This window comes from Zootoca vivipara, chromosome 10 (assembly GCF_963506605.1).
Source record: "Zootoca vivipara chromosome 10, rZooViv1.1, whole genome shotgun sequence".
NCBI lineage: Eukaryota > Metazoa > Chordata > Lepidosauria > Squamata > Lacertidae > Zootoca > Zootoca vivipara.
This window is the reverse complement of record NC_083285.1, coordinates 56,747,587-56,765,779: the sequence shown is the minus strand read 5'-3', so window position 1 is coordinate 56,765,779 and position 18,193 is coordinate 56,747,587. Positions and strand designations below refer to the sequence as shown.

The 18,193-nt window shown below is 41.1% G+C and overlaps 2 protein-coding genes across 5 annotated transcripts in view; both read left to right on the top strand.

Moving 5' to 3' along the window:
* The window catches only part of LOC132592775 (aldo-keto reductase family 1 member C3-like), a 51,264-nt gene extending 45,805 nt beyond the window's left edge, over nt 1-5,459 (top strand). For 2 of the 3 annotated variants that reach the window (XM_060280009.1, XM_060280010.1), the window contains 6 exons: nt 1,266-1,343; nt 1,584-1,706; nt 2,786-2,895; nt 3,676-3,841; nt 4,503-4,585; nt 4,957-5,459. In XM_060280009.1, the coding sequence (XP_060135992.1) occupies nt 1,266-1,343; nt 1,584-1,706; nt 2,786-2,895; nt 3,676-3,841; nt 4,503-4,585; nt 4,957-4,999 (603 nt within the window). In that variant the 3' untranslated portion in view covers nt 5,000-5,459. Of the gene's footprint in view, nt 1-1,265; nt 1,344-1,583; nt 1,707-2,785; nt 2,896-3,641; nt 3,842-4,502; nt 4,586-4,956 lie in introns of those variants that run through there. The other variant, XM_060280011.1, reaches the window with a different exon arrangement.
* Nucleotides 5,460-5,595: 136 nt separating this feature from the next.
* On the top strand, nt 5,596-18,145 carry LOC132592777 (aldo-keto reductase family 1 member C3-like). 2 transcript variants are annotated; one of them, XM_060280013.1, is made up of 9 exons: nt 5,596-7,188; nt 11,109-11,276; nt 12,379-12,495; nt 13,024-13,101; nt 13,342-13,464; nt 15,478-15,587; nt 16,546-16,711; nt 17,373-17,455; nt 17,827-18,145. In XM_060280013.1, exons 1-9 carry the CDS (start codon nt 7,102-7,104, stop codon nt 17,867-17,869), a joined length of 975 nt encoding a protein of 324 aa, XP_060135996.1. In that variant the 5' UTR covers nt 5,596-7,101; the 3' UTR covers nt 17,870-18,145. The 2 variants fall into 2 exon arrangements, with proteins under 2 accessions (XP_060135996.1, XP_060135997.1); XM_060280014.1 differs by lacking the exon at nt 13,024-13,101.
* Nucleotides 18,146-18,193: the final 48 nt, after the last annotated feature.

Sequence of the window (18,193 nt, the reverse complement as noted above, 5' to 3'; positions counted from 1 at the left end):
ATCAAGGTTGTGTCATCTGCATATCTGAGGTTGTTGATATTTCTTCCAGCAATCTTAATTCCGGCTTGGGATTCATCTAGTCCAGCCTTTCGCATGATGAATTCTGCATATAAGTTAAATAAGCAGGGAGACAATATACAACCTTGTCGTACTCCTTTCCCAATTTTGAACCAATCAGTTGTTCCATATCCAGTTCTAACTGTAGCTTCTTGTCCCACATAGAGATTTCTCAGGAGACAGATGAGGTGATCAGGCACTCCCATTTCTTTAAGAACTTGCCATAGTTTGCTGTGGTCGACACAGTCAAAGGCTTTTGCATAGTCAATGAAGCAGAAGTAGACGTTTTTCTGGAACTCTCTAGCTTTCTCCATAATCCAGCGCATGTTTGCTATTTGGTCTCTGGTTCCTCTGCCCTTTCGAAATCCAGCTTGCACTTCTGGGAGTTCTCGGTCCACATACTGCCTAAGCCTGCCTTGTAGAATTTTAAGCATAACCTTGCTAGCCTGTGAAATGAGCGCAATTGTGCGGTAGTTGGAGCATTCTTTGGCACTGCCCTTCTTTGGAATTGGGATGTAGACTGATCTTCTCCAATCCTCTGGCCATTGCTGAGTTTTCCAAACTTGCTGGCATATTGGGTGTAGCACCTTAACAGCATCATCTTTTAAAATTTTAAACAGTTCAGCTGGAATATCACCACTTCCACTGGCCTTGTTATTAGCAGTGCTTTCTAAGGCATAATGCAAGTATTGAGTACAATATTGTCATAATGCAAGTATTGAGTACAATATTTGAAGGAGAGAGGGAGGGAGAGGGAGAGAGAGGCTGCTAAAATATTTGATTCCCTGAAGGAACATTCGGAATTGTCATTTCCTAGAGGTGCTGACAATTCTCTGCTAGATCACATCTTAATCAAAGAATGATCACTCTCAGATTTTGGGGGAGAAACATGCCAGTTAATGAAAACCTTTGCATATAATGATTACATTAACCACATAGGCATCATAAGAAATTGTGTCCAGAGCAGGACTTGGCGAGGGAGCAAGGGAAGAAGAAAATGGGTTGGAGAGACGGGGAGACAGACCTGGGCTTGCGACTTGAGTTTCCCACAGATCCCTGCACTGTGGTATCAGCCCCTGCAAGGTGAACTCCCGTTTCCTACCACTCCCGTTTCCTATCACTGTCCATTAGTCTTATATAATATTACAGAGATAAGAGAACTTCTAGGCCTGGCCTGCACTTATTCCCCCCCCCTCCTTCTTTTCCAGCCTGGACCAGATTTATTTCCCATTGGAGAAGACAAAAAATTTATTATTGACAACGTAGATCTTCGGCAGACATGGGAGGTAGGTGCCTGGGATAATCAAATCCAGCCCTTGAGTCATTCAGATACAGAGCACAGTAGCCTACCACCAGAGGAGACATGTCCAGAACAATGATCCACACAATGGCTCCTATGAGAGCAGGTAAACTATTGCACACTCTTAGGAGTATATGAGTGAGCTTCCAATATTAATTGGAGGGTGGGGTGGCTTCAGCTATTCAACAAACACCATTCAACAAACATGTTGTGTCTTCTTTGCCAGGCAATGGAGGCGTGCAAAGATGCTGGCTTGGTGAGGTCCATCGGAGTGTCCAACTTCACCTGTAAGCAGCTGGAAATGATCCTGAACAAGCCAGGACTGAAATACAAACCAGCAATAAACCAGGTAAAGCGTGGTTGACCTTTGTAGAGCTTTGTTCCAAGCACTGTTCAAAGCTTCTTTACTTAAGCTTCTTTGTGAGAGGACATTTGTTTTGACAAACACAGCCATTCCCTCAAAAAAAACTTGCTTAAGGCTATAAGGTTGCAGATCCAGTCACAAGAAGATATGGTTATGAGTTGTGGGGTGGACTCAATTCCTGGAACCAGTAATGGGTTCTTATTTCATCAAGACCTCTGAATCCTCAGACAAAAAGAAATGTGGAGAAGTCCATAATGTTTGAAACAGGCATCTCAGGTACGTAGAAGGGGGCCTGCAAGCAATCAGGGCCCACACAGCCTCTTGCGGGGACTCCGGAAGTTCTCAAGGGGGGAGCAAAGGGCCTTTGAGTTAAGCATCTGGGCAAAGCTGTTACACCCAGAAAGCCCTGGTTCACTTTGACATTGGTGTATATCATATAACCAATGAGACCGAAGTTTTTTGAGACCCTGATAAAGAAGAGTTCCAGATGATATAGAGCAGGTTTCCTCAACCTCGGCCCTCCAGGTGTTTTTGGCCTACGACTCCCATGATCCCTAGCTAGCAGAACCAGTGCTCAGGGATGATGGGAATTGTAGTCTCAAAACATCTGGAGGGCTGAGGTTGAGAAAGCATGATATAGAGGCATCTTCTCGCGTTGATGAAAAAGCCAGGTAAATCCCCCATCAGACCTTTTGCTCAACATAGAAAATTCAGAGATTGAGTGGGTTTAAATAGAGACACTGCAGGCAGGACAGCGTGCCCAGGATATTTCCAACAGGGCTGGGGTGACAGGAGATTGTGGGGGAATAAGCCCTGTCCCCCATCTTCAGCTAACACATATTTCATGGATGAGGAGCATGGCAATGGAAACCACAAATGCAAGAATGGTCGTCTAAAGATTCTGATACATCAGAAAATACAACACACTTTAAGAAAAGTAACAGCTGGATATTTCAAAAAATAATAGCATGGTTCTGCTTTTCTTTCTTTATTTTATTTCACTGTATTCTTCTTTCATCTGAATTCTCACTTTTGGGCTGTGTTGGGGGATTTTGAATCCACAGGTTGAATGTCATCCTTATCGGAACCAAAGCAAGCTGCTGGCCTTCTGCAAGTCAAACAATATCATCCTGGAAGGATATAGTGTCCTAGGATCCCAAAGGGACCCAAACTGGTAAGAGATGAAGCCAAAATGTTTGGAGACCACCTCAGGGACCACCTAGGCCCACTATTCCCCAGTATCCACATCAGCTCTGAAGGTTGCATTCTTGGCCCCACAATAAATAAAGATCCTCGTGGTGGATACCAGCATCAGGACCTTTTCTGTAGTGGTCCCACAATTGGGGAACTCGTTCCAGAGAGAGATTTACAAAGCTCTTCCCCTCCCATTTTAGACATTCTCAGATACCTTCCCATTGCCGAAGTGCTTGTTAAATAACTGCTTGACTTCTTATTTCAGGCGGGGGGGGCTATTTAATAATTTCTGCTTCTGAAATTTTGTGCTGTTTTTAAATCATATCTACATTATCTTTATTGTTGCTTTAAGCAGTAGAATGCTAGAGATGCATTTGAATAATTATAGCATTTCTCTTTTTACATAGATTGTTTCGTGTGTCTCAGCCTTGGGCCTTTCTTTCCATCCTTAGGTCCCCCCCCCCCCCGCCCAAAATACTGATTGTTCTTAAGCAAATAAAAGACTTCTCTTTTGTGCAAGGATGCTACAATTTTGGCTACAGAATGATCCGTTTGCAATGTATGAGTTCGTGATTTATTATTGGAGGGGGAGAGCACGATACTAAAAATTAATATTAATTCAAATCGACTCCCAAGCTCTAAATACAAAATATTTAGTGTATATTGGATGGACTATGTCAATACTGTATTAATTTCAGAGTGAGATTTATATATTCTTGACACCAGAAACACACCTTCTTTCGACGTTGCTCTCCGGCAGGATAGATACAAACACTCCTGTCCTGCTTGAAGACCCTTTGTTGGTTGCGATCGCCAAGAAGTACAACAAAAGCCCAGCTCTCGTGGCTATTCGCTACCAACTGCAGCGCGGCCTGGTGGTCCTGGTGAAGACCTACACCAGAAAACGAATTGAGGAAAATGCCCAGGTAAAGCAGTATATATGAATCCATTTAAAAACAATACCGAAAAAGGACATCATTTGGACACTGTGATCTCACAGGTCACATGACCAGTGTGGGAGGGAAGACGCACATCTTGGTTTGGGGACTCAAGATGTTGGAGGAGTCTCCAGCAGTGGGCATTCAGAAGAATCACTGCCTCAGACTGTGAAGGCAGAGTGCAGCCAACATGATTAGCTTCCATTGGTATTCTTATCCACCATGAACTTGTCTAATGTTTGAAGTCATCCAAGTTGGTGGCTGGCACTGTCTCCCATGGGAGCAAGTTCAGTAGTTTAGCGATGCACTGCATGAAGAACCTCATTAGCTGGACAATGATTTCCCTCATTCCTGACCATTGGTCATGATGGCAGAGACTGATGGGGAGTTGGAATCCATCCACATCTGGAGGGCCACAGTTTCCCCACTCCTGTTCTATTGCAAACTACATTACTATGCATATAAAATTCCCTCAGTAGGAAGACATATTGACTGAACCTGTTGAATGAAGGAATTAAACTTTGGGAGGTGGTAGCAAAGTTTGCTTTGATATCTCTCTTGCTGGAAAAAGGTGCATAGCTCTGAGGTGCAAAAGGAAGACATGAGGTAAAAGCACCTCAACATTATTATTTTTCTCTCCTCCTGACAGGCATTTACTTTCCAGCTGTCTGAGGAGGATATGAAATCCATTGATGGCCTTCACAAAAACATGAGCTTCATAAAAGCGGAAATGTAAGTCACATTTAGATAGTATGCATATGGATACGTAAAAGTGCTTCACACAAGAATTCAAACTGCGGGAGCAAAAAGAAGAAAAGATCTGGCATCGATCTATCTCCTCTTCCTAGAGAATAAGGTGAAATTATAGAAGGAATTTCTGTGGATATTTAGTACCAAAGTCACATGCATTCTTGGACTGGGGTGCATTTTGAATTTCAGCCTCCCAGATATTCAGCAGAGCGGGCGTTTGATGACAAACTCGAGGTGATTGCCATGCACTGTTTGAAATGGTCTCATGAGGCAATGGCTGGCAACAGATCAATTTTTGTTGCTTGTGCATCTTCCCCACCCTTGAGTGTTGACTCTCTTTTGTCTTGTTTCAGATTTGCTGGTCACCCACAGTATTACCCACCAGATGAGGAGTGAGGACTCGTCTCCCATCTCCAATTTATCTCCTTCTGAACTGGGTTCTTTCTCATGGAAAACATTTCTTCTCACTAGGGATGGGAAAATCTGTCAGTATCAGTTCCTCCCAACAACCCACCACCTCATTTTCCACTCTTCAGTTCCTCACATCTCCACATCAGTTTGGGATTTTAAAAAATATCATGAAAATTCATCAGTGCAAATTTCTCCTACCACCCACTTTTTTGTTTGCACTTTTGGCTAAAATAAAGCATGATTGCATGGTGTTTTCACTGATATATGCTCTTTAATGCATACTTTACCCCAGTATATGCATTTTTGCAATTATTCTGTAGCTGAACAACTGTACCACCGAATTCAGAGAATTGCCACTTTCTCACGATAACTGCATTTCGATTTGCAGATTGGTCCAAGAAGTGTGAGCTGTGTAGTTTCTCATTAAAATGTGGACAAAATTGAACTCCTCTCCATCCTTAGTTCTCCCTAATGTGTCAAATAGCAGTTTCAAGGGGGTGATTCGTATATTGAAAATAGAAGCCGGGGGGAGGATTAACCTTCATAAAAAGAAGCAGCTGCATAGCCTGAGATTTATTGCCAAGATGATTTGAAATAACTTCAGAAAATAAGAAGAGCCTGCTGAATTAGGCCAGTGGCCCATCTAGTCCAGCATCCGGTTCTCACAGTGGCCAACCAAATGCATGTGGGAAGCAGGACATGAGGGGAAGCTTCTAAATTGCAAATTTGCTGCTTCCACTTCTGAGGAAGTGACGGGCAGGAATGACCAGTGCTGGCTCTGAGGTCCTCTGCTGGCTGTGAGGAGTAAAGAGCACAGGATTTTGATTGTCTGCCAACTCAACCTGAAATGACTTCTGACCATGTTATACGCATGCATTTTATCCTCTGCAAGCTGTAAAAATATTCAAAACGCCCTTGCTGAAATCATTTGTTGCTACTTGCTGTCTCCCACTCAGCCACTGCTTTGTGTAACCTGAATCCTCCAGTAAAGGCTGATTCTGTGGACACTCTTCCTTTTAATCTGCATTTAGGGTGATCCCACGGCTGGTTTGGGAAGCGTTGTGCACATTCCACTCAGAACACCCAGCTTCATTGGGTTAACAGATGCCTCCACATATTTCATTTATTATTTTGTTTCTGAACATATGTGTTTTCATTTCAACACAATAACCTGAAGAAAAGGCCTGCATAGCTTTTAGGTTTGCTTTTCCTTTTTCTGACATTTACTAATCTAACAAAGAGATGAAGTTTCTTGATTGAAGATTGCAATAAGCCTCTGCATTGCTTTATTGGTTTATTGGAATGCTAATAATAATAATAATAATAATAATAATAATAATAATAATAATAATACAGCTATAATGTTGCTAAGTCACCAATGAAAGCTTCTGGTGTACCAAAGGACATTCTGCAGAAAATCACTGATAAAAAGTTGGCCATAGGTTATTTATCCTCTGAAAGCAATGCTAGAACATTCTGCTGAAAGTTACTGATAAAAAGTTGGCCATAGGTTTTCCTGCCCTTCTCTCTCATTTCTTAAGGGTACTTAAGCACTCCCCTCCTATTGTGCCAACAGAAGACATTTTACAAAGCTACAGTTCCCAGCATCTTTAACAAATCTCAGTTCCCAGGATTCTTTGGGGAATGCCATGCACATCAAATGTGTTTTACATGTGCTGGCAAAATGAACACAGCCAGAGGCAGTTTTGGATCTTATTCATACGGTCCTTTCTTTCCTTACATCCTTTGCGTGTTCATTGGGCACTTGGAACACCCTTCAGCCCATCAGAAGACAGCTATTATTTATCATGTGAAAGCAATGTTGATAAGTCAACAAGGAAACAGCTGGTTTGCCAAAGGACATTCTAATGAAGTTTACTGATAAAAAGTAGGTCATAGTTTTCTCCGCCCTTCTATCTCATTTGTTCAGGGCATTTGCTTAGACCCTCCCCTCCTATTATGACAACAGAAGACATTTCATTGGAAACACGAGCTTCATTTTTCTCACTCGAGTTTTTCCTTTCGCCACAAGAGTGTTGTTCAGTTTCAGCCTGCAGCCAAGAACTGAAGAAGCACAGAAGCAGAAAATGGCACTTAGCAAAGACCGTGGCATTACAATGAATGATGGGAACAAAATCCCAATACTGGGGTTTGGAACCTATTCCCCAGACGCTGTAAGTAAAACATTTAACTCTTATGATTGTAGTATGGTAACTTGTTTTTGAGGAACAAAATACCTGGGAGCTGCTGGGTGCTTCATAGAACGCAAAGCACAGCATGAGATACCTCACCTGATCTGAGAAGCCAATTGTGCATGAGAACTTCTTGTGCCACCACAGCCAAGAATGCAACAGATGCTTTGCAGCACATAAAGTGCTGCTTTTTATTCAACAAGGGGCCTGAGTGAGCAGATTCAGGAGCAAATAATGTTTTGTGCAAGACTTGGATGGTTTGTAGCTGAGAAACAGTTTCCAGTGTGAATTGCTGCTACAGGGTTCAAAGTCCCCAATCCAAAATGTCGAGTGATATTTTAAAAAAATATTTCTAGGGAACTATAAGTGCCCCCCATTAGTTTGTTGGGAGTAACAATATTATCCAAAATCACCAGGCATTAGCTAACTATTCTGGACACTAACAATAAATATAGAATCAATTCTGTATCCAAACCATCTTCATTTGGTCCATATCACCAGCAATGCAAATGAAGGGATTGGTGTCGATTCTTGTTTTGTAATTAAATTGATTTCTAGGAACATCATGAATTTACTAAATAAAAGCTACCACTCAGTTTTTCAACGGAATTTTCCTTTTTCCATTTTTCCAATTCATATGTCTGCCCCAGTCACATATAAAGTGAGGGTAGAATCTATTTAAACAAAGAGATACATGCTGACAAAGAGACTTTCTCAATCCCTTCTTGGATATCTCTCCTATTTCACAAGCATTTAAACCAATGTTTAAAAAGAGCATTCTACAAACTGTATGGTGTTCCACTGTTTGAACCATGATAACTGGCAAGTTAATTGATTACTCATTTTAAATCTTGCATGCCATTCGGTGGCGCAATGTTACTTCGCACATACAAGTCACTTTTTCTAAATGCCCTTTCTTTCTATTTCTTTGATGTGCCTAGTCCCTGGGACTCAGCTCTAGTTTGACAATGTCCACCAACACTCAGTGTTACTTTGTTTTGTTTTTTTATTATTGAATTTTATTACAAAGATAACACATCATTAAAATACATTATTTGTAAAAAAAGAAAGAAATATATAAGAAATAAAGAAAAGAAAACTGAAAGATACATGTATTACGATACAATCCTCATATATTTGAAAGAATATCAAAGAAAAAAGTATAGAAATATATAAAGTTGCTTTTAAACAAAAAATACATTCCAGTCTAGACAAGTACCAGTACTTCCACCGCCTTCCACACAGTCATTAACATTTCCTTCGTTGAATTTCCTGTCTTTCCCTATATTTCCGCATATCTGGTTTAAATACTAATCTACACATAAGGTTTTGTTTTTTTTCCATCTTGCAAAGTTATTCTAAGCATAACCATGTTTTATTTCCCATGTCCACTTTCTTTAAATATTCATTCAGACACTCCCATTGCCTTTTGATCTCATCTTTAGATTTTTGGCATATTAAATCTGTCAGTTTCGCCATTTCCAGGTATTCACAAACCTTATTTATCCATTCTCCTTTTGTTGGAATGTGGTTCCCTTTCCAGTTTTTGGCAATTATCATTCTAGCGGCTGTTGACACATATAAAAAGATGTTCGTTTTGTCTTGTGGTGTGTTGTTGTCTAATATGCCTAGAAGGTAGGTCTCCGCCTTTTTCACAAAAGATGTTTTTATTAATTTCTGTGTTTCTGTATGCACCATTTCCCAGAATTTATGTATTTCTGGGCATGTCCACCACATGTGAAAAAAGGTACCGATTGTGTTCTGGCACTTCCAGCATTTATTATCTGCGTTTTTATTCCTCTTCGCTAATCTGTCTGGGGCCAAGTACCATCTGTAGTGGAGTTTGATGAAATTTTCTTTTATGGTGTAACATGCTGTAAAATTTATATTTTTCACCCAAAATCTTTTCCAGTCTCCTACCTCTATTTCATGACCTAGATCTTGCTCCCATTTACGGTACATATATATTTATTTTTGGCATCCTGATCTGTCCCTGAATCTTCTAATAATTTGTACATTTTAGAAAGTAATTTTTCATTATTGTTGAGCACTTCTTTTTCAAATCTCGTCATCCCCTTGTCAAATCCCTTATCTTTCTTATCTTTCTCAAATGTTGTCTTTAGTTGGATGTATTGTAACCAGGTTATTCCCATTTTTTTCAATTCTTCATAATCCTTTAGTGTGATATTCCCGTTTTCATTTTTTGTTATCTCTCTGTACGTTGGCCAACTTTCTCTTTTATAACAATTTAATGTCGCATTAGCCTCCAGCGGCGAAAGCCACCAGGGCGTTTTGTCTATTATTATTCCCTTTGTTCTTTCCCATACCTCTATCAAGGCCTTCCTAATCGTATGGTTTTTAAAATCTTTGTGTATCTTACACCTCTCATACATTAGATAACCATGCCATCCATATAGTTTGTTACAACCCTCCAGCTCTAAGATCTCTGGTGTTTTTAATGTCAACCACTCCTTTATCCATATCCAACTTGCCGCTTCATAATATCTTTTCAAATCTGGTAGGGCAAGGCCTCCGAGTTCTTTTGGTTTTATTAATATCTCCATTTTTATTCTCGCTTTTTTGCCCTGCCATATAAAATTGGCCAGGTCTTTTTGCCAGTCTTTCAGATATTTCACGCCAATTATTATAGGGATGCTTTGAAATAGAAATAGCATTTTTGGTAAAGTTACCATTTTAATCATTGAAATTTTTCCCCACATTGATAAATTCAGATGTTTCCATTTCTCAAAGTCCTTTTTAATTTCTCTCCATTTCTTTATGTAATTATCCTTAAATAAATTTGTATTCTTGTTTGTGATCCAAATCCCTAGATAGTTAACTTTATTCTCTATTTTTATTCCTGTAACTTCTGCCAACTTTTCTTTCTCTCTCTCACTCATATTTTTAACTAATAGTTTTGATTTATCTTTATTTAATTTGAACCCGGAGACCTCCCCAAATTCCTTCATGTCTTCCAGGGCTTTTAGTATACCCTCCTCTGGCGATTCTGTCATTATAATTAGATCATCGGCATAAGCCTTGACCTTATGGCAATGTTGTCCCACGTTTATTCCTCTTATTCCTTTATCTTCTTTCAGTCTTCTTATAAGCATTTCTAGAGTCATAATAAACAAAAGAGGCGAGAGTGGACACCCCTGCCTAGTCCCTCTTTCTATTTTGAATTCTTCCATTATTTCATTATTAATTATTAATTTCGCTTTCTGTTTTCTGTATATAGCTTTAATCCCATTTAAAAAGTTTTGCCCTAGATTCAGACTTTCACATGTGTCATGGAGGAACTTCCATGATACACTGTCGAATGCCTTCTCCGCATCGACCATTAGCATTTACCGTGTTTTTGCTAGGGTTTAGTTCTAAAAACTCCATTAAATCAATGATAGTTCTAACATTATCCTTTATTTGTCTCCCCGGTAAGAATCCTGCCCTATTATTCTGTTTAGCAATTTTTTCAATCTGTTGGCTAGCACCCCCGTAAAAATTTTATAATCTATATTTAGTAACGATATAGGCCGGTAATTTTTGACCAAATTCAGATCTGCTCCTTTTTTCGGTATTAGGGTTATTAGTGCTTCTTCCCAAGATTTCAGTACTTCTCCAGTTTTTAACACTTCATTCATAATGTCTTTTAATTTAGGCACCAAAATTTCCTCCAAAATTTTGTAGTATTTAACTGAAATCCCGTCAGGTCCGGGAGATTGTCCCACTTTCATTTTTCTTATCACATTCTTAATTTCTTCATCCCGGATTTCCTCATTGAGATACTGCTGTTCCATTTCCCTAATTTCTGGTAATTTATTACTATTCAGATAATCACTCAGTGTTACTTTGATATAAATTTATCCATTGAAGCAGAGACAATGACTAACTTTTTCAACCGGTAGGTTCAAAAAAGTAAGTGTGAGGAGGCTACAAAGATAGCAATAGAAGTCGGCTTCCGTCATATTGATGGCGCATATGTATACGAGACCGAGGAGCAAGTTGGGCGGGCCATTCGTGCGAAGATTTCAGATGGAACAGTAAAAAGGGAAGACATTTTCTACACCGGAAAAGTGAGTGAGTTTGGTATTTATTTATTTTTTTAAAAAAAGTATAGAATATAAGCGTCTGTATCATGATGCAATTGCATATTTCACAGACATTATTTAACAAAATCAGAGCAAAATGCCTCTCCCTATATAAACCTACCTGGACTCTGTGTTCATCCTCTGAGGCTCTTCTTTGTGTGCTTCCTCCATGTGAGGCTAGGACGGCGGGAACATGAGAACGGGGACTTTTCTGCATGGCTCCCCATTTGGGGGATGCTCTTCCAAGTGAGAGCTGGACCATGAAGAAGGCTGATCGCCGAAGAATTGATGCTTTTGAATTATGGTGCTGGAGGATACTCTTGAGAGTCCCATGGACTGCTAGAAGATCAAATCTTAAGGAAATCAGCCCTGAGTGCTCCCTGGAAGGACAGATCGTGAAGCTGAGGCTCCAATACTTTGGCCACCTCATGAGAAGAGAAGAATCCTTGGAAAAGACCCTGATGTTGGGAAAGATTGAGGGCACTAGGAGAAGGGGACGACAGAGGACAAGATGGTTGGACAGTGTTCTCGAAGCTAGGAACATGAGTTTGACCAAACTGCGGGAGGCAGTGGAAGACAGGAGTGCCTGGCGTGCTATGGTCCATGGGGTCACGAAGAGTCGGACACGACTAAACGACTAAACAACAACTCTGTAGGGAGGTTCATTATACACCTCTAGGCACCAGGTGAAAATGTTCCCCTTTAACAAGGCCATGGGCTGGTTAATATTCTACAGCCCTTTTGAACATGTTTGTGGGAGGAGGGATTCCTGTTTTGTTGCTTCTGTTTTGACTATTTATTTGTGCTTTTATCTTGTGCTTTTACCTTGTGAATCATGCTGAGATCTTTTGATGAAGGGCAATATATAAATTTAATAAATAAATGGTAATTTTTTTGGTTATTAGCAATAACTGTTTTAAAATTGCTTTACCTCAGCACAGCAATTTAAAATACTCCTCAGAACAATATCTGAGTGTGTCCTTAACACTATACACACCAGAATAGTCACCTGCCACAGCTAAACTGTCCTGAGATCCAAAAGCTCTATGGCTGTGTGAAAATATACATCTCCTTATATTTTTGACAGCTCTGGAGTACCTTCCACCGCCCTGAGCTGGTTCGGAAATGCTTGGAAGAATCGCTGAAGAAACTCCAGTTTGACTACATGGATCTGTTCATAATTCACAATCCGTATTCTATGAAGGTAAATAATTATTGATGTCATAACGCAAGTATTGAGTACAATATTTGAAGAGGGAGAGAGAGGGAGAGGGAGAGAGAAGGGGGGGCTGCTAAAATATTTGATTCCCTGAAGGAACATTTGGAATTGTCATTTCCTAGAGATGCTGACAATTCTCTGCTAGATCATATCTTAATCAAAGAATGATCACTCTCAGATTTTGGGGGAGAAACATGCCAGTTAATGAAAACCTTTGCATATAATGATTACATTAACCACATAGGCATCATAAGAAATTGTGTCCAGAGCAGGACTTGGCGAGGGAGCAAGGGAAGAAGAAAATGGGTTGGAGAGATGGGGAGACAGACCTGTGCTTGCGACTTGAGTTTCCCACAGATCCCTGCACTGTGGTATCAGCCCCTGCAAGGTGAACTCCTGTTTTCTATCACTCCCGTTTTCTATCCCTGTCCATTAGTCTTAGATAATATTACAGAGATAAGAGAACTTCTAGGCCTGGCCTGCACTTATTCCCTCCCCCTCCCCCTTTTCCAGCCTGGACCAGATTTAGTTCCCTTGGGAGAAGACAAAAAATTTATTATTGACAACGTAGATCTTCGGCAGACATGGGAGGTAGGTGCCTGGGATAGTCAAATCCAGCCCTTGAGTCATTCAGATACAGAGCACAGTAGCCTTCCACCAGAGGAGACAGGTCCAGAACAATGATCCACACAATGGCTCCTATGAGAGCAGGTAAACTATTGTACACTCTTAGGAGTATATGAGTGAGCTTCCAATATTAATTGGGGGGTGGGGTGGCTTCAGCTATTCAACAAACACCATTCAACAAACATGTTGTGTCTTCTTTGCCAGGCAATGGAGGCGTGCAAAGATGCTGGCTTGGTGAGGTCCATCGGAGTGTCCAACTTCACCCGTAAGCAGCTGGAAATGATCCTGAACAAGCCAGGACTGAAATACAAACCAGCAATAAACCAGGTAAAGCGTGGTTGACCTTTGTAGAGCTTTGTTCCAAGCACTGTTCAAAGCTTCTTTACTTAAGCTCTTTTGTGAGAGGACCTTTGTTTTGACAAACACAGCCATTCCCTCAAAAAAAACTTGCTTACGGCTATAAGGTTGCAGATCCAGTCACAAGAAGATATGGTTATGAGTTGTGGGGTGGACTCCCCTCAATTCCTGGAACCAGTGATGGGTTCTTATTTCATCAAGACCTCTGAATCCTCAGACAAAAGGAAATGTGGAGAAGTCTATAATGTTTGAAACAGGCATCTCTGGTAGAAGGAGGCCTGCAAGCAGTCAGTGTCAGGATCATCCTACATGCAAGTAGGACTCCGATAGAGACACATGCGCGACTGGAACGTTCTCTCCCTCCTGGTCAGTCGTTCGGGATCTTCAAAAGCTTTCTCCAGCCCGAACATCACAGCGGCATTAGCACGCTTAGGAGCAGCAGAGTGTTATCAGTTTGCGTGACAGACTCAGCAGCGCAGCATTTTGGCTAAACTACTTTATTTACATATACTGTAATACACAAGGAGCATTCTGACTCAGCTCCTTCCTCATCAGCATCAAACAGCAAAGAGAGAAAACAAAGGACAATAGTCCTACATCACGGAACACAGTAATACGAAACATCCTGTCTCCGTCACGTCCCACACTGTGGAATGAAAACATACAGCGTCATGTGATAAAACCAATCCCATGACTGCAATCACGGGGCAAGAATCCTAACAGTCAGTTCCCACACAGCCTCTTGTGGGGACTCTAGAAGTTCTCAAGTGGGGAGCGAAGGGCCTTTGAGTTAGGCATCTGGGAAAAGCTGCTGCACCCAAACAGCTCTGATTCACTTGGGCACAGGTGTATATCATGTAACCAGTGAGACTAAGGCAGGCTAGTCCAAGGCATGCAACCTGCTAGCTAAGCAGGAGTGATGGACTGACAATGAGATGTGTGCATGTGATCTCCCAGTACCACAGAGACAGTGGTCCTGATAGTCCCACTTAAATCATGGCTTCTTTGTACCCTCTGCCCAGCCTTGATGTACTATCCATATCATATGTGGCAGTAGAGGGGGGGGGATACACATACCCCAGACAATTAGTTCCTACGTTCCCCCCCCCCATACTCTCCGCCATTGCTGAGCCACAGTGGTGACTTGAAGAAAAGATAAGTTTCACATACAAAATGCATTTACACAGGGAGGATTGCTGGAAATTATACCATTACTTCCTTACATATGAGATAAAACTGCTTCCTTAAATAGAAGCATTGCCATCCGACCCAATCCCACTCCCCACTTCCCTCTTCCCCTGTCTTTTCTTCCCACCCTCACACTATATGTAACACTAATGTCTCACAACAAATGAAACTGATCTGTAGAAAATGCAACTTGAAAAAAGAGACAATGCACTTATATTTGTAAACTAAGAAATCTTTAATAAAAACAACAACAACTGCCCCTTTGAAAAGTATTGTGCTACTCTTCCCCTGATCTTATTTTCTGATGTCTCCACTGCTCAGTTTGATTGAAATTTCAGTTTATTGAGACCCTGATAAAGCAGAGTCCAATATCATCTTCTCACGTTGATGAAAAAGCCAGGCAAATCCCCCATCAGACCTTTCTGCTCAACATAGAAAATTCAGAGACTGAGTGGGCAGAAATAGAGACACTGCGGGCAGGACTGCGTGCCCAGGATATTTCCAACAGGGCTGGGGTGAGAGGAGATTGTGGGGGAATAAGCCCTGTCCCCCATCTTCAGCTAACACATATTTCACAGAAGGGGAGCGTGGCAATGGAAACCACAAATGCAAGAATGGTCGTCTAAAGATTCTGATACATCAGAAAACACAACACACTTTTAGAAAGGTAACAGCTGGATATTTCAAAAAATAATAGCATGGTTCTGCTTTTCTTTCTTTCCTTTATTTCACAGTATTCTTTGTTCCATCTGAATTCTCACTTTTGGGCTGTGTTGGGGGATTTTGAATCCGCAGGTTGAATGCCATCCTTATCGGAACCAAAGCAAGCTGCTGGCCTTCTGCAAGTCAAACAATATCGTCCTTGAAGGATATAGTGTCCTAGGATCCCAAAGGGACCCAAGATGGTAAGAGATGAAGCCAAAACGTTTGGGGACCACCTAGGCCCACTATTCCCCAGTATCCACATCAGCTCTGAAGGTTGCATTCTTGGCCCCACAATTAATAAAGATCCTCATGGTGAATACCAGCAAAAGGGCCTTTTCTGTAGTGGTCCCACAATTGGGGAAATTTACAAAGCTCTTCCCCTCCCATTTTAGACATTCTCAGATACCTTCCCATTGCCGAAGTGCTTTTTAAATAACTCCTTGACTTCTTCCAAACGTATGTTTTAAAATATTTCAGGCAGGGGGGGGCTATTTAATAATTTCTGCTTCTGAAATTTTGTGCTGTTTTAAAATCATATCTACATTATCTTTAGTGTTGCTTTAAGCAGTAGAATGCTAGAGATGCATTTGAATAATTATAGCATTTCTCTTTTTACATAGAATTTTGAATTCTGTTTTTGTTTTTCTGAATATTGTTTTTATCTATACTGGAAGCCACTTAAATGCTTATTTTTTACAAGTGGGACCAGCAACAAATATTGAGTTCTCTTTCCAGTCAATGAGCTATGTATTCTTCCAGGATCCTCCATTTCATTTGAACTCCCTCCCTCTTTTCCATATCGACTCTCCAACAGGCACACGGGATTCCTTGGGCCTTTCTTTCCATCCTTAGGTCTCCCCCCACCCCCAAATATGAATTGTACTTAAGCAAAGAAAAAGACCTCTCTTTTGTGCATGGATGCTATCATTTTGGCTACAGAATGTTCCGTGTGCAACGTATGAGCTTGTGATTTATTATTGGAGGGGGAGAGTACGATACTAAAGACTTATATTAATTCGAATCGACTAACCAAGCTTTAAATACAAAATATTTAGTGTATATTGGATGGAGTAGGCCAATACTGAATTAATTTCAGAGTGAGATTTATATATTCTTGAAACCAGACACACACCTTCTTTCCACGTTGCTCTCCGGCAGGATAGATACAAACACTCCTGTCCTGCTTGAAGACCCTTTGTTGGTTGCGATCGCCAAGAAGTACAACAAAAGCCCAGCTCTCGTGGCTATTCGCTACCAACTGCAGCGCGGCCTGGTAGTCCTGGTGAAGACCTACACCAGAAAACGAATTGAGGAAAATGCCCAGGTAAAGCAGTATATAGAAATCCATTTAAAAGCAATACCGAAAAAGGACATCATTTGGACACTGTGATCTCACAGGTCACATGACTTGTGTGGGAAGGAAGACGCACATCTTGGTTTGGGGACTCAAGATGTTGGAGGAGTCTCCAGCAGTGGGCATTCAGAAGAATCACTGTCTCAGACCGTGAAGGCAGAGTGCAGCCAACATGATTAGCTTCCATTGATATTCTTATCCACCATGAATTTGTCTAATGTTTGAAGCCATCCAAGTTGGTGGCTGGCACTGTCTCCCATGGGAGCAAGTTCAGTAGTTTAGCTATGCACTGTATGAAGAACCTCATTAGCTGGACAATGATTTCCCTCATTCCTGACCATTGGTCATGATGGCAGAGACTGATGGGGAGTTGGAATCCATCCACATCTGGAGGGCCACAGTTTCCCCACTCCTGTTCTATTGCAAACTACATTACTATGCATATAAAATTCCCTCAGTAGGAAGACATCTGGACTGAACCTGTTGAATGAAGGAATTAAACTTTGGGAGGTGGTAGCAAAGTTTGCTTTGATATCTCTGTTGCTGGAAAAAGGTGCACAGCTCTGAGGTGCAAAAGGAAGACATGAGGTAAAAGCACCTCAACATTATTATTTTTCTCTCCTCCTGACAGGCATTTACTTTCCAGCTGTCTGAGGAGGATATGAAATCCATTGATGGCCTTCACAAAAACATGAGCTTCATAAAAGCGGAAATGTAAGTCACATTTAGATAGTATGCATATGGATACGTAAAAGTGCTTCACACAAGAATTCAAACTGCGGGAGCAAAAAGAAGAAAAGATCTGGCATCGATCTATCTCCTCTTCCTAGAGAATAAGGTGAAATTATAAAAGGAATTTCTGTGGATATTTAGTACCAAAGCCACATGCATTCTTGGACTGGGGTGCATTTTGAATTTCAGCCTCCCAGATATTCAGCAGAGCGGGCGTTTGATGACAAACTCATGGTGGTTGCCATGCACTGTGTGAAATGGTCTCATGAGGCAATGGCTGGCAACAGATCGATTTTTGTTGCTTGTGCATCTTCCCCACCCTTGAGTGTTGACTCTCTTTTGTCTTGTTTCAGATTTTCTGGTCACCCACAGTATTACCCACCAGATGAGGAGTGAGGACTCGTCTCCCATCTCCAATTTATTTCCTTCTGAACTGGGTACTTTCTCATGGAAAACATTTCTTCTCACTAGGGATGGGAAAATCTGTCAGTATCAGTTCCTCCCAACAACCCACCACCTCATTTTCCACTCTTCAATTCCTCACATCTCCACATCAGTTTGGGATTTTAAAAAATATCATGAAAATTCATCAGTGCAAATTTCTCCTACCACCCACTTTTTTCTTTGCACTTTTGGCTAAAATAAAGCATGATTGCATGGTGTTTTCACTGATGTTGTTGTTTAGTCGTTTAGTCGTGTCCGACTCTTCGTGACCCCATT

Coding starts and splice junctions, on each gene's coding strand:
- LOC132592777 (XM_060280013.1), top strand. CDS start 7,102: ATGGCACTTAGCAAAGACCGTGGCATTACAATGAATGATGGGAACAAA. Junction 16,712..17,372: donor GAATTGAGGAAAATGCCCAG/GTAAAGCAGTAT, acceptor TCCTCCTGACAG/GCATTTACTTTCCAGCTGTC. Junction 17,456..17,826: donor AGCTTCATAAAAGCGGAAAT/GTAAGTCACATT, acceptor GTCTTGTTTCAG/ATTTTCTGGTCACCCACAGT.